Source organism: Quercus suber, unplaced genomic scaffold (genome assembly GCF_002906115.3).
Source record: "Quercus suber isolate HL8 unplaced genomic scaffold, Cork oak 2.0 scaffold_926, whole genome shotgun sequence".
Classification (NCBI taxonomy): Eukaryota; Viridiplantae; Streptophyta; class Magnoliopsida; order Fagales; family Fagaceae; genus Quercus; species Quercus suber.
This window is the reverse complement of record NW_027070349.1, coordinates 94769-107207: the sequence shown is the minus strand read 5'-3', so window position 1 is coordinate 107207 and position 12439 is coordinate 94769. Positions and strand designations below refer to the sequence as shown.

The window sequence follows — 12439 nt, the reverse complement described above, 5'->3', positions numbered from 1 at the left end:
ACCGGTGTGGTGCCGGCCAAATACCCTCCGAAGGTCAAGTCAGAAAGAGTGCTCACAACTCTAGAGTGCTAGAGAGGGTTAATTATGCGTACCTTGGCTTATGAGGGTATTGGGGCTTTTATAGTGGCTTGAGATTGACATCCCTTCCTTGATGCGGAAGTCTTTTCCTTATAGGACTCTTCCTATGGAGTCCAAAACGTGATGAACAAGTCTCCTCCTTACGCGGAAGATTTTTACCAAGTATACCAGATCTCCGAAGTCCTACTAGCGCAAGGACTCTATTTGGGCTCTTACGAGAATGGGCCAAAATATCCCTCCTTAGGGGCTCAACAGGCCCATGGACAATCTAGCCAGCATAATTCAGCCCGTCTGTGTCCGGCCCGTTCACAATAGGTCCGTCCATATAGGGCCGTGCAAACGATGGATCCGTCTACTTGGGCTTAAGAGATTTTTCCCCTTTCAGCTGCCCCTCACCCGATGGGTCCGTCAGCACATATGTACGGACCCATGGGGTGAAGGATTTAAAACTCGGTAGCCTGTCTGTAATTTTTCATCCGTACAATGCTGAGTCAGGGCTGGTGCATTAATGCGTTGTGCCAAATGTCAATTTGTTAGTGGCTGTTGTTTTGGAACGAGGCGTCGCTTCGTCTTCCGTGCACTCTCAGTATAAATATTAGGCCTCCGCCTCTCATTTCTCCACTTGCTGCTGGAAGAGATTTGTCAGAGCGAGTCCGTCACGTCTGTCAGAGCACAACCCGTTCACTCAAGTATCCGTCACTCGTCGTATCCAACTACAAGTTCCTGGTGAGTTATCTTATATCCGTCCTTCCTTTTTTCTTTATTCGCACTTTGATGAGTCCGTCGAAAAAAGACAATAGTTTTTTTTTTTTTTGGAGAGAAAAAAAGACATTAGTTTGGTTACATCTTTTTATATTAAATCAATCATTAAAAAAATAAAAACAATAGTATTCCAAAATTATGGTACCCATTTCATGATTTTTTTTAGTTTTATTATTGGACTAAAACACTAATTATTATTTTATTTTATTTTTTTGTAAGGTGTAAATCTTTTAATTCAATGACCGAAAAAAATAAATAAATAAAATTGTGTACGTGATATTAGGATTTCAAAGATGACAAACAAAACTTATCCTGATTTGGCATGAAAGGTAGGTGATAAGGTGTCCACGAAAGCAACGGCCTGTGATGAGTCATGATTCATTATTGGTAGGTGCATGGCCGAATCAATCACATGGATGTCTGTAAAAAGAGCTGACACATTCTGACATGTCATACTTTATCACAAAGGTGCCATACGTATTTACAACAGAGCTAGATTTCGACAAACGTGTCGCGCCGAATGTTACAACGAATTCATTGAAAGTTTAATAAAGATTCCAAACTTTCCAACGACCGTGAAAAAAAAAAGTTGTAATCTACTAATAGATATTTTTTTACACGCTGTCTGAGGAAGGGCTTTTTGTTTAAGTGGGTCCCACCCACAGAGTCAGCCACGGAGACGGAGTCCCTAGTTTGCAAAATCACATTTGCAACCGACTCCTTGATCTTTCAACATGGGCTTCATGTGTTAAATTTGTGTCACCTATAAATACTATACATGGATGAACTTCTCCAAGTGTCACCTACTCACTTACATAGCTTGCTTTCACGTATCTATCATCCTAAATTGTCGTTGTAGTTAATAGTTATTGTCTCGTGTTGCTTTTGTTGTGTTTTACTTGGTCCATAGTTGGTATTATAATTTTAACAAGCCAGCTGCTTGTTGCTCAGTCTTCTATTAATCTGTCTAGAATTCATAGTTGATCATAAAATTTTGAGACTTATTAAGACTTGATTGTTATTGTTGAGAAAAGAGAGAGAAAAGATGACTGTTGGGGCGGGGATAAGCGTGGCTGATGGGAGTTTGGTGGTGTTGGGGAGCAAAGTGTTGCATGAAGTGCATGAAAACATTGTGGTGACAGCAGCCACAGGAGGTGCATTGGTGAATGGGGCATTCATTGGGGTCAGATCCAATCAGATGGGAAGCCGCCGGGTCTTTCCTATTGGGAAGCTTGAGTATGTTTCTCTCTCTTCTTTTTTATTTCTTTTTGAACATTGTTATGGGGTTCTCATTGAATTTATCTGAGTATGTTTGTGTGCTCAGATAATATGACAATATGACTATTCTGATTCTTGGTTATAAATTAAAAAATATATATATATTCTTTATTAGCACATCTTTTGTTCAAGTTTGCTTGTTTTCATTGTTGTATAAGAGGATTTGCAATCCTAAAGCTTTGGGATTTTGTTGTTTGATCCTAATCCTTTTTTGTTTGGCGGATTTAATGAAACTTTTTTATATGTATAATTTATTTTTTGGAATTCTGATCTAACTTATCCAATTCATAATTTGTGAGGAGTTTTTAAGGTGGTCTGTAATGTGTTATATGTGGTAAATGTTCTTTGTTGTTTTAGTTACAGTATAATGTGAAGTTTTCAATATACAGGGGACTTCAAGCTTTTGATAAGAGAATTTGTAATGTTACAGCTTTGGGATTTTGTTGTTGACTTGTTTCATACTTCTATTTTTTGGAGTAGTTTCTAAGTCATAATTTGTGCGGTTCTTTTAAGATGGTCTGTAAGTGTTCTATGTGGGTAAGGATCAAAATTTGGATTATTTCCTTACATGTTGTAATGAATTCAAATGGTTGTGCAGGGGATTGCGGTTTATGTGTGTTTTTCGCTTCAAGATGTGGTGGATGACACAGAGGATGGGTAATTGTGGCCAAGACATACCCATTGAGACCCAGTTTTTGATTGTTGAGGCACGCGATGGTTCTAATGTTGAACAAGGAAGCAAAGATGGCGTGGACCAATCTGCCTTATATGTTGTTTTCTTACCAATTCTTGAAGGTGATTTCAGGGCTGTTCTTCAGGGAAACGAGCAGAATGAGTTGGAAATTTGCTTGGAAAGTGGTATGAAATGAAACGTTTTAGCTTTTGTTTGATCAATTTATGGACATTTAGGCTATCTTTGAAATGGATATGAAAAAAAAAAAAATTTAATTCTTTGCAGGAGATCCAGCTGTTGAGGATTTCGAGGGGAGTCATTTGGTTTTTGTGGCTGCTGGACCAGACCCCTTTGATGTCATCACAAATGCAGTCAAGTAAGTCTTAAATTTTGATACACATTTATATATTGGCAATACCAGTATCCCTTAATTTCCATTCATTGTCTGTGTCCAGTTTGAAATTTCGAGTCTAAGTCATTAAAGAATTGAAAACACATTTACATTAATTCCTTTAGAATCATAGAAGTAAAATTCTTATATATATATATATATATTTGTTTCATATAGTACTTAAAGGTTTAAATCTTATGATTCTTATCACATGCTATGTGAAATTGATCACCCTCATGTATTAATTCTTGATCCTATCTTCTTAAATGTATTTAATCTGTACAAGTTTTATTATAGTGTTTGACTTAGAGAAGCAAAAATGATATTTCCTTATACATATCTGAACTTTAGTTTTATTTCCATTATGAACAGGACCGTTGAGAAACATTTACAGACATTTTGTCATCGTGAGAGAAAGAAGGTACAGTTTCCCTCCTTCAGAGTATCCTCTGGCTTAAGTACGTTTTTGTTCATTGTCATACTTTAACTCCATAACTTCTAATTTCTATATGTTATATGGTTCAGATGCCAGACATGTTGAACTGGTTTGGCTGGTGTACATGGGATGCTTTCTATACTGATGTCACTTCAGAAGGCGTGAAGGAAGGTTTAGAGAGGTATCTTCTGTCTAGCTTTTCTCGCCATTGGTTTTGTAGTAAACTTAGTGGTGATTTAACATTTTTCCTAAAAATTACATGGTTCTGGCATTATAAAAGATGCTAATTAGTAAAACTTTTGCAGCTTAGAGAAGGGTGGGATTCCTCCAAAGTTTGTTATAATTGATGATGGATGGCAATCAGTTAGCATGGATCTGACTGGTATTAAATGCGAAGCTGATAACAGTGCCAAGTGAGTGCTTGATCCAAAAGACTTTTCTGTTTGTTTTGCCACCATTCCTTTCTTTGGCTAACAATAGTTGCTGTTTTGGCGTTTTTCTTGTCCTTCAGCTTTGCAAACAGGTTGACACATATCAAAGAAAACCACAAATTTCAGAAAGATGGTAAAGAGGGTCACAGGGTAGAGGATCCTGCATTGGGACTCTGCCACATTGTTGGTGAAATCAAGGATCAGCATGCTCTAAAGTAGGTTTTTCTTATTTAGAGTTTCAAATCTTAGTGTTGCATCTATTATTTGATAAGGAATTTATGCTTTTCTTTGTGAATTTCCAGGTATGTCTATGTATGGCATGCGATAACAGGATATTGGGGTGGTGTTAAACCTGGTGTTACTGAAATGGAACATTATGAATCTAAGTTGGCCTATCCTGTTTCATCTCCCGGGGTTCAATCAAATGAGGATTGTCATGCTTTAAAAAGCATTACAACAAATGGGCTCGGCCTTGTGAACCCTGAAAAAGTTTTCAACTTCTACAATGAACTCCACTCATATCTTGCATCAGCTGGTATTGATGGTGTCAAAGTTGATGTTCAAAACATCCTTGAAACTCTTGGGGCAGGCCATGGTGGGAGGGTTAAACTTGCTAGAAAATACCATCAGGCCTTAGAGGCGTCTATATCCAGAAACTTCCCTGACAATGGAATTATTTCTTGCATGAGTCACAACACAGATGGTTTGTACAGGTAGTTACTCTTTTGAAATCCTGTTTTTCCTTTTCTTGACATTAACATTCCTCTAGAGTTTCAAACCATATTGATTTGTTTTGCCTTTGGTACTGTATAGTGCAAAGCGATCAGCTGTTATAAGGGCATCAGATGATTTCTGGCCAAGAGATCCAGCATCACACACAATTCATATTGCTTCTGTTGCTTATAACACCATTTTTCTTGGGGAATTTATGCAGCCAGATTGGGACATGTTCCATGTAAGCTAAAAAATTGGATTTTTTGGTTTTACTTTGAACTTGTAGATTACTGGTCAATATGTTAAATTCTAATTTTAAAATTGTTTGGGATGATAGAGTGTACATCCGATGGCTGAATATCATGGAGCAGCTCGTGCTGTGGGAGGATGTGCTATTTATGTCAGGTAAGATCTTTGCTCATGAACTTGTGCTAGCTCTGAACATGAAACTACAGGTTTTCTCATATTAGATATATATATGGTGGTGCAGTGACAAGCCTGGACACCACGACTTCAATCTCCTAAAGAAGCTTGTACTTCCTGATGGTTCTATATTGAGAGCCAAACTTCCAGGAAGACCAACACGGGATTGCTTGTTTTCTGATCCTGCGAGAGATGGAAAAAGGTAAATAATGATAACAATGATGATTGGCCTTTGGACTTAACAGAATTTCCACCCCGATAAGAATCTGTCATTCACTTTCCACAAATGCTGTGTGTTTTAGGGCCATTTATGTTTAACTTAGCTCTTGATTGTGCAGTCTTCTAAAGATTTGGAATCTCAATGAGTTTAATGGAGTTGTGGGAGTCTTCAACTGCCAGGGAGCTGGCTGGTGTAAGGTTGGAAAGACAAATCTTATCCACAATGAAAATCCTGGTACTATTACTGGGGTGATTAGGGCTAAAGATGTTGATTATTTGCCGAGAATTGCAGATGATACATGGACTGGGGATACTGTTATATTTTCCCATCTTGGTGGTATGTATATTTATCCTTGATTTTGTAATTCGTACAATCAAACCTAATAAGGCATGGTTTAGCATTTAGCCACAATACACCATGCTACATAACATTTATGTAATATTTAAAAATTATAAATAAAAAAAAAAAAAAAACTGTTTACTGTTTAATTCTTCTAATGAAATTTTTGTGGTCCTAATTGCAGGGGAAGTAGTTTATCTTCCAAAGGATGCAGCAATTCCAATCACACTAAAATCCCGAGAATACGAAGTTTTCACAGTGGTTCCCGTTAAGGAACTCCACAATGGGGTTAAATTTGCTGCCGTAGGTTTAATCAAGATGTTCAATTCAGGTGGAGCCATTAAAGAAATGAATTATGATTCTAAGACAAATACAAGTGTTGCCTTGAAAGTTCAAGGGTGTGGCCTATTTGGAGCTTATTCATCAGCTAGACCCAAGAGGATAACAGTTGATTTGCAGGAAATAGAATTCAGATATGAAGAAGGATCAGGTTTGGTCACCATTTCTTTGAGAGTTCCAGAGCAAGAGTTGTACCTCTGGAACATATCCATTGAGCTGTAAAATTGAAATTTATGTACTGCAGTATTAGGGGTATTTAAGTTTTGTCCTTAAAGAGTCCATTCACCATTTGAGGGACTCACTAGGTCTTTAGGAGAACATGGTGGTATCTTGTGGTTGTAGCTTTACCTTGTATAACATATTGTTCAAAATAAATGATAAATCTTGTACCAAAGACAAGCATGTTATTCACTTCTCACGTTGGAAAAGAATGATAGGAGTCCAAACTCTCAAATTTTGAGCAGGTTTATAAGACTAGGTGGGTATGTCTAGCAGCAAAATTTGTACCTCTAACCATGCCAATGATGTTATTCTATTAATCTCACTAGCTTTGTTTTGTCAATTTTTTTGGACAATGCATAATGCATGGGGTTGATTATGATTAGTGTTGTTGCATCAAACAATTGAAAAATAAACCAGTTATACCACACAAGAAAAAAAACTTCAAAGTATTAGAATTTAAATTTAATAATACCAAATAAAATCATTCCAGTATTAGAATTTGAAATAAACAAAACCAAATAAAATCATGCCATAGATGCTACAAATTCAATTAAAAAAATGCGATAAATAAGCTGCTTGTAAAATGTGCTAATCCTAAAGACTTAAACCATCTTAGTCCTTGAAGCATCATTTAGGTGGTGGATAAGGAATGTTGTGGGAGTAATAATAATGTGGATAGTGAAGAACTTGGGCAGGACCTGGTTGACCAGGTTGGGGACCTGGTTGACCGGGTTGGTCTCTTGGCAACTGCACCATTAAATTAGGGCCAAATTGTTCCTGAAAAATAAAAATGATCACATATAAGTTCAAATGATCTTTTTCTACATTATATTAGCATCTTAAACAGTAGATCCAATAATTATAACGAATTTATTCTAATTGAATTAAATAGAATAGCAAATTAGATATTATTAACAGAACAAATATCATAAATAACTAGATAATTAAGTGTGTGGAAGGGTAGCGGGTACGTACTGGGCTGGTAGTATACAAGGAACCATCAAATAAGCAATCTGGGAGTGGCTCCAACTGATTTGTTAGGAGTCTTCCTGTAATTGGTGGTGGCAACATTGCATAGTCCCCTCTGCAGATGCATAAGTTTCTGCCTGAAAATAAACACGTGTATTTTCAATCTTAAACAAATATCAAAAATGAATAGATCATAAGTTTGCGGAGATAATTGGTGAATTCATTGTTACATACTGAGCTAGTAGAATACAAGAAAGCATCAAATGAGTAATGTGGGGTGGCTCTAACTGATTTGCTAGGAGTGTTCCTGTCCTTGGTGGCGGCAACATTGCCATAGTACTCGTAGATGCATCAATTTCTGACTGAAAAAAAAAAAAAATGTATTTTCAATTTTAAACAAATATCATAAAGAAATAGATAATAAGTGTGTAGGGGATAGTTGATGAATTCATTGTTACGTACTGAGAGCAAGACTACAAGAACCAACAATTAGATTCTAGATGAATACCCTTAAAAGAGTTTTCTATGATATATTATTACCTTAATCAGTAGTACTAATACTTGTAAAGAATTTATTTATTTTTAATCGAAGTGAGCAACCCAGACTATTACAGAACAGGTTCTAACATCAAAGAAATCCAACAACAACAACAACAACAACAAAAAAAAAAAAACAAATAATTTATTTTGCGTAGTAAAATATCCTCACACAAATATTAAAATTTAAAAATAACCCTATTTTTAGTTAAATAATTAAAAAAAATTGAGAACAAAAATTTAAATTTAAAAACACAAAAAACACAAACCAGTTTAAAAAAGAAATTACCATTTTTTTGTTCTAAGTTGGCTTTCAGACTTTGATCAACTCTCACATACAAAAATATCAAAAAATTCAGACATTATCTCTATTTTACTTTTAAATGTTATATCACTAAATCAAAATNTGGATATTTTTGTATGTGAGAGTTGATCAAAGTCTGAAAGCCAAACTTAGAAAAAAAAATGGTAAATTTCTTTTTTAACTGGTTTGTGTTTTTTGTGTTTTTAAATTTAAAATTATTTGTTTCTCAATTTTTTTTAATTATTTAACTAAAAAATAGGGTTATTTTTTAAATTTTAATAATTTGTGTGAGGATATTTTAGTACGCAAAATAATGAAACTCAAACAAGAAATCATGTTATTATATATATATATATATATATAATAGCAGAGAAGCTGAGAGAAAGTAATTCCTACAATGTCTCCTATTATGCCATAAACCCGTCGATATAGCCCACTTTATTACCATTTGGAAGGACCAAATGTATTTGTCTAAACTTCCAGCTTCAATCCCAATCAACCCAATAAAAAGGAAAAAAACAAAAATAATTAAAATTTTCAATTGATGTATATATAAAAACAGAGACCTCATATGAGAGAGTATGATGTTCTACTATGTAGCACATTCTTTGAGATTTTCTTTATTTAGGTTTACACCTCAATAAAGTTTGCATTTACATCATAGTATTAGTTCATTAAATGAACAAATGGAGTAAATATATATATATATATTAATTATTAATTATAATAATTTATTAAAAATATGAAATTCTTCCTTATATGATAAAATAGTTTTATATATAATAATAATAATTGATTTAGAATGTTTAGTCGTTTTGATAACAATTGATAAAAAAGCCATAAAAATTAAATATTTGTGAATTTACTAAAATTAGTCCTAACCATTTAGACTTCTTAACTTCTTTTAGTGATATTATATATATAACCAATATTTTAGTATTTATTTTATGTAATTAAAAGACTAATAATATGATAGATAAATATATTTTTTATATTAATTATTTCAAGTGGTTCATTAATTATTTAAGTATAATGAAATTTTGATATTAGTTTTCCAAGATTTATATGATAAAAAATTGATTAGAAATATGGCATTCTTGTACAAATTTAGTTACTTTTGCTACTACAAGGTCCAACAAAAGTTACACATTTTATCCATCATAGATCTCTAAGCAATTTAACAGTTCAAAAAAATCATCTTACTTAATTAATATAGTATGTTTTAATGTTCTCTCTCTTATTTATTACAATAAATTACCAAAAAAAAAAAAAATCTCATGTTTTCTCAATCCATGGCTTCCTTTTGCCATATTTAAAAGAAGAGTGATGCTAGATGCACAAAAAATTTTACAAATTTTTTACCAAATGTTGATGTGGCGTGGTCCAAATTAGCTTTTAAAAATAGTTATTGAAGGATATTTGTATTTTTATTTATCAAAATGATATTTGCATTTTTTTTTAATAGGCTTGAAATAGGCTTATCTATATTAGTCATAATCTCATGAAATTTTCAAATTTTTAAACACATATAGTATGATCAAATTATTACACCTCGATCTTATTGTATTTTTGATTTATTTATAAAATAAAACACTAAATATTACAACTTTTTAGTGGTAAAATTATTGAAATATTGGAGAAAACTAATAAAATACACCTCACATATAATATACTAGCATTCAAGTAGGATTCATTGGCACATACCGATCTAGTAGAGTTCAAGGATGCATCAAATGAATAATTAGTAGCTTGGAGCATTCCAAGCCTTGGTGGCCACATTGTTATATTCCTCCCCTCAGATGCAACAGTTTCTGCCTGAAAATAAACATATGGATTTTCAATCTTCTTGAGGAAGACCACAAGAAATAACAACTAGATTCTAAGTGTGCGTTTAGATATAGTTTATTTTGCTAAAAATTAAAAACTAAAAACTGAAAAAAAAATATATATATATATATATATATATTATTTCGGTTACTATATATATGGTGGTGCAGTGACAAGCCTGGACACCACGACTTCAATCTCCTAAAGAAGCTTGTACTTCCTGATGGTTCTATATTGAGAGCCAAACTTCCAGGAAGACCAACACGGGATTGCTTGTTTTCTGATCCTGCGAGAGATGGAAAAAGGTAAATAATGATAACAATGATGATTGGCCTTTGGACTTAACAGAATTTCCACCCCGATAAGAATCTGTCATTCACTTTCCACAAATGCTGTGTGTTTTAGGGCCATTTATGTTTAACTTAGCTCTTGATTGTGCAGTCTTCTAAAGATTTGGAATCTCAATGAGTTTAATGGAGTTGTGGGAGTCTTCAACTGCCAGGGAGCTGGCTGGTGTAAGGTTGGAAAGACAAATCTTATCCACAATGAAAATCCTGGTACTATTACTGGGGTGATTAGGGCTAAAGATGTTGATTATTTGCCGAGAATTGCAGATGATACATGGACTGGGGATACTGTTATATTTTCCCATCTTGGTGGTATGTATATTTATCCTTGATTTTGTAATTCGTACAATCAAACCTAATAAGGCATGGTTTAGCATTTAGCCACAATACACCATGCTACATAACATTTATGTAATATTTAAAAATTATAAATAAAAAAAAAAAAAAAACTGTTTACTGTTTAATTCTTCTAATGAAATTTTTGTGGTCCTAATTGCAGGGGAAGTAGTTTATCTTCCAAAGGATGCAGCAATTCCAATCACACTAAAATCCCGAGAATATGAAGTTTTCACAGTGGTTCCCGTTAAGGAACTCCACAATGGGGTTAAATTTGCTGCCGTAGGTTTAATCAAGATGTTCAATTCAGGTGGAGCCATTAAAGAAATGAATTATGATTCTAAGACAAATACAATTGTTGCCTTGAAAGTTCGAGGGTGTGGCCTATTTGGAGCTTATTCATCAGCTAGACCCAAGAGGATAACAGTTGATTTGCAGGAAATAGAATTCAAATATGAAGAAGGATCAGGTTTGGTCACCATTTCTTTGAGAGTTCCAGAGCAAGAGTTGTACCTCTGGAACATATCCATTGAGCTGTAAAATTGAAATTTATGTACTGCAGTATTAGGGGCATTTAAGTTTTGTCCTTAAGAGTCCATTCACCATTTGAGGGACTCACTAGGTCTTTAGGAGAACATGGTGGTATCTTGTGGTTGTAGCTTTACCTTGTATAACATATTGTTCAAAATAAATGATAAATCTTGTACCAAAGACAAGCATGTTATTCACTTCTCCCGTTGGAAAAGAATGATAGGAGTCCAAACTCTCAAATTTTGAGCAGGTTTATAAGACTAGGTGGGTATGTCTAGCAGCAAAATTTGTACCTCTAACCATGCCAATGATGTTATTCTATTAATCTTACTAGCCTTGTTTTGTCAATTTTTTTGGACAATGGGGTTGATTATGTTTAGTGTTGTTGCATCAAACAATTGAAAAATAAACCAGTTATACCACACAAGAAAAAAAACTTCAAAGTATTAGAATTTAAATTTAATAATACCAAATAAAATCATTCCAGTATTAGAATTTGAAATAAACAAAACCAAATAAAATCATGCCATAGATACTACAAATTCAATTAAAAAAATGCGATAAATAAGCTGCTTGTAAAATGTGCTAATCTTAAAGACTTAAACCATCTTAGTCCTTGAAGCATCATTTGGGTGGTGGATAAGGAATGTTGTGGGAGTAATAATAATGTGGATAGTGAAGAACTTGGGCAGGACCTGGTTGACCAGGTTGGGGACCTGGTTGACTGGGTTGGTCTCTTGACAACTGCACCATTAAATTAGGGCCAAATTGTTCCTGAAAAATAAAAATGATCACATACAAGTTCAAATGATCTTTTTCTACATTATATTAGCATCTTAAACAGTAGATCCAATAATTATAACGAATTTATTCTAATTGAATTAAATAGAATAACAAATTAGATATTATTAACAGAACAAATATCATAAATAACTAGATAATTAAGAGTGTGGAAGGGTAGTGGGTACGTACTGGGCTGGTAGTATATACAAGGAACCATCAAATAAGCAATCTGGGAGTGGCTCCAACTGATTTGTTAGGAGTCTTCCTGTAATTGGTGGTGGCAACATTGCATAGTCCTCTCTGCAGATGCATAAGTTTCTGCCTGAAAATAAACATGCGTATTTTCAATCTTAAACAAATATCATAAATGAATAGATGATAAGTTTGCGGAGATAATTGGTGAATTCATTGGTGCATACTGAGGTAGTAGAATACAAGAAAGCATCAAATGAGTAATGTGGGGTGGCTCTAACTGATTTGCTCTGAGTGTTCCTGTCCT

General features: G+C 34.0%; 1 protein-coding gene across 3 annotated transcripts; it reads left to right on the top strand.

Annotated features, from left to right (window-relative positions):
• Positions 1-1619: 1619 nt before the first annotated feature.
• LOC112000223 (probable galactinol--sucrose galactosyltransferase 1) lies at positions 1620-11397 on the top strand. 3 transcript variants are annotated; one of them, XM_065768367.1, is made up of 15 exons: positions 1621-2076; positions 2717-2976; positions 3077-3167; positions 3555-3603; positions 3708-3799; positions 3924-4031; positions 4130-4264; positions 4352-4762; positions 4863-5004; positions 5101-5168; positions 5254-5388; positions 5525-5742; positions 5930-6121; positions 8572-8579; positions 10924-11397. In XM_065768367.1, the coding sequence occupies exons 1-15, from the start codon at positions 1886-1888 to the stop codon at positions 11164-11166; spliced, it is 2343 nt and encodes a 780-aa protein (XP_065624439.1). In that variant the 5' UTR covers positions 1621-1885; the 3' UTR covers positions 11167-11397. The 3 variants fall into 3 exon arrangements, with proteins under 3 accessions (XP_065624438.1, XP_065624439.1, XP_023888085.2); XM_065768366.1 differs by lacking the exons at positions 5930-6121; positions 8572-8579 and having other exon boundaries at positions 1620-2076; positions 10790-11397; XM_024032317.2 differs by lacking the exons at positions 8572-8579; positions 10924-11397 and having other exon boundaries at positions 1622-2076; positions 5930-6495.
• The last annotated feature ends 1042 nt before the right edge of the window (positions 11398-12439 follow it).

Bases quoted from the DNA above. Each gene is read 5' to 3' on its own strand.
- LOC112000223 (XM_065768367.1), top strand. From the start codon at position 1,886: ATGACTGTTGGGGCGGGGATAAGCGTGGCTGATGGGAGTTTGGTGGTG. The intron at 3,604-3,707 runs GTACAGTTTCCC...TATATGGTTCAG, and splicing joins GTCATCGTGAGAGAAAGAAG to ATGCCAGACATGTTGAACTG. The intron at 5,389-5,524 runs GTAAATAATGAT...TTGATTGTGCAG, and splicing joins CCTGCGAGAGATGGAAAAAG to TCTTCTAAAGATTTGGAATC.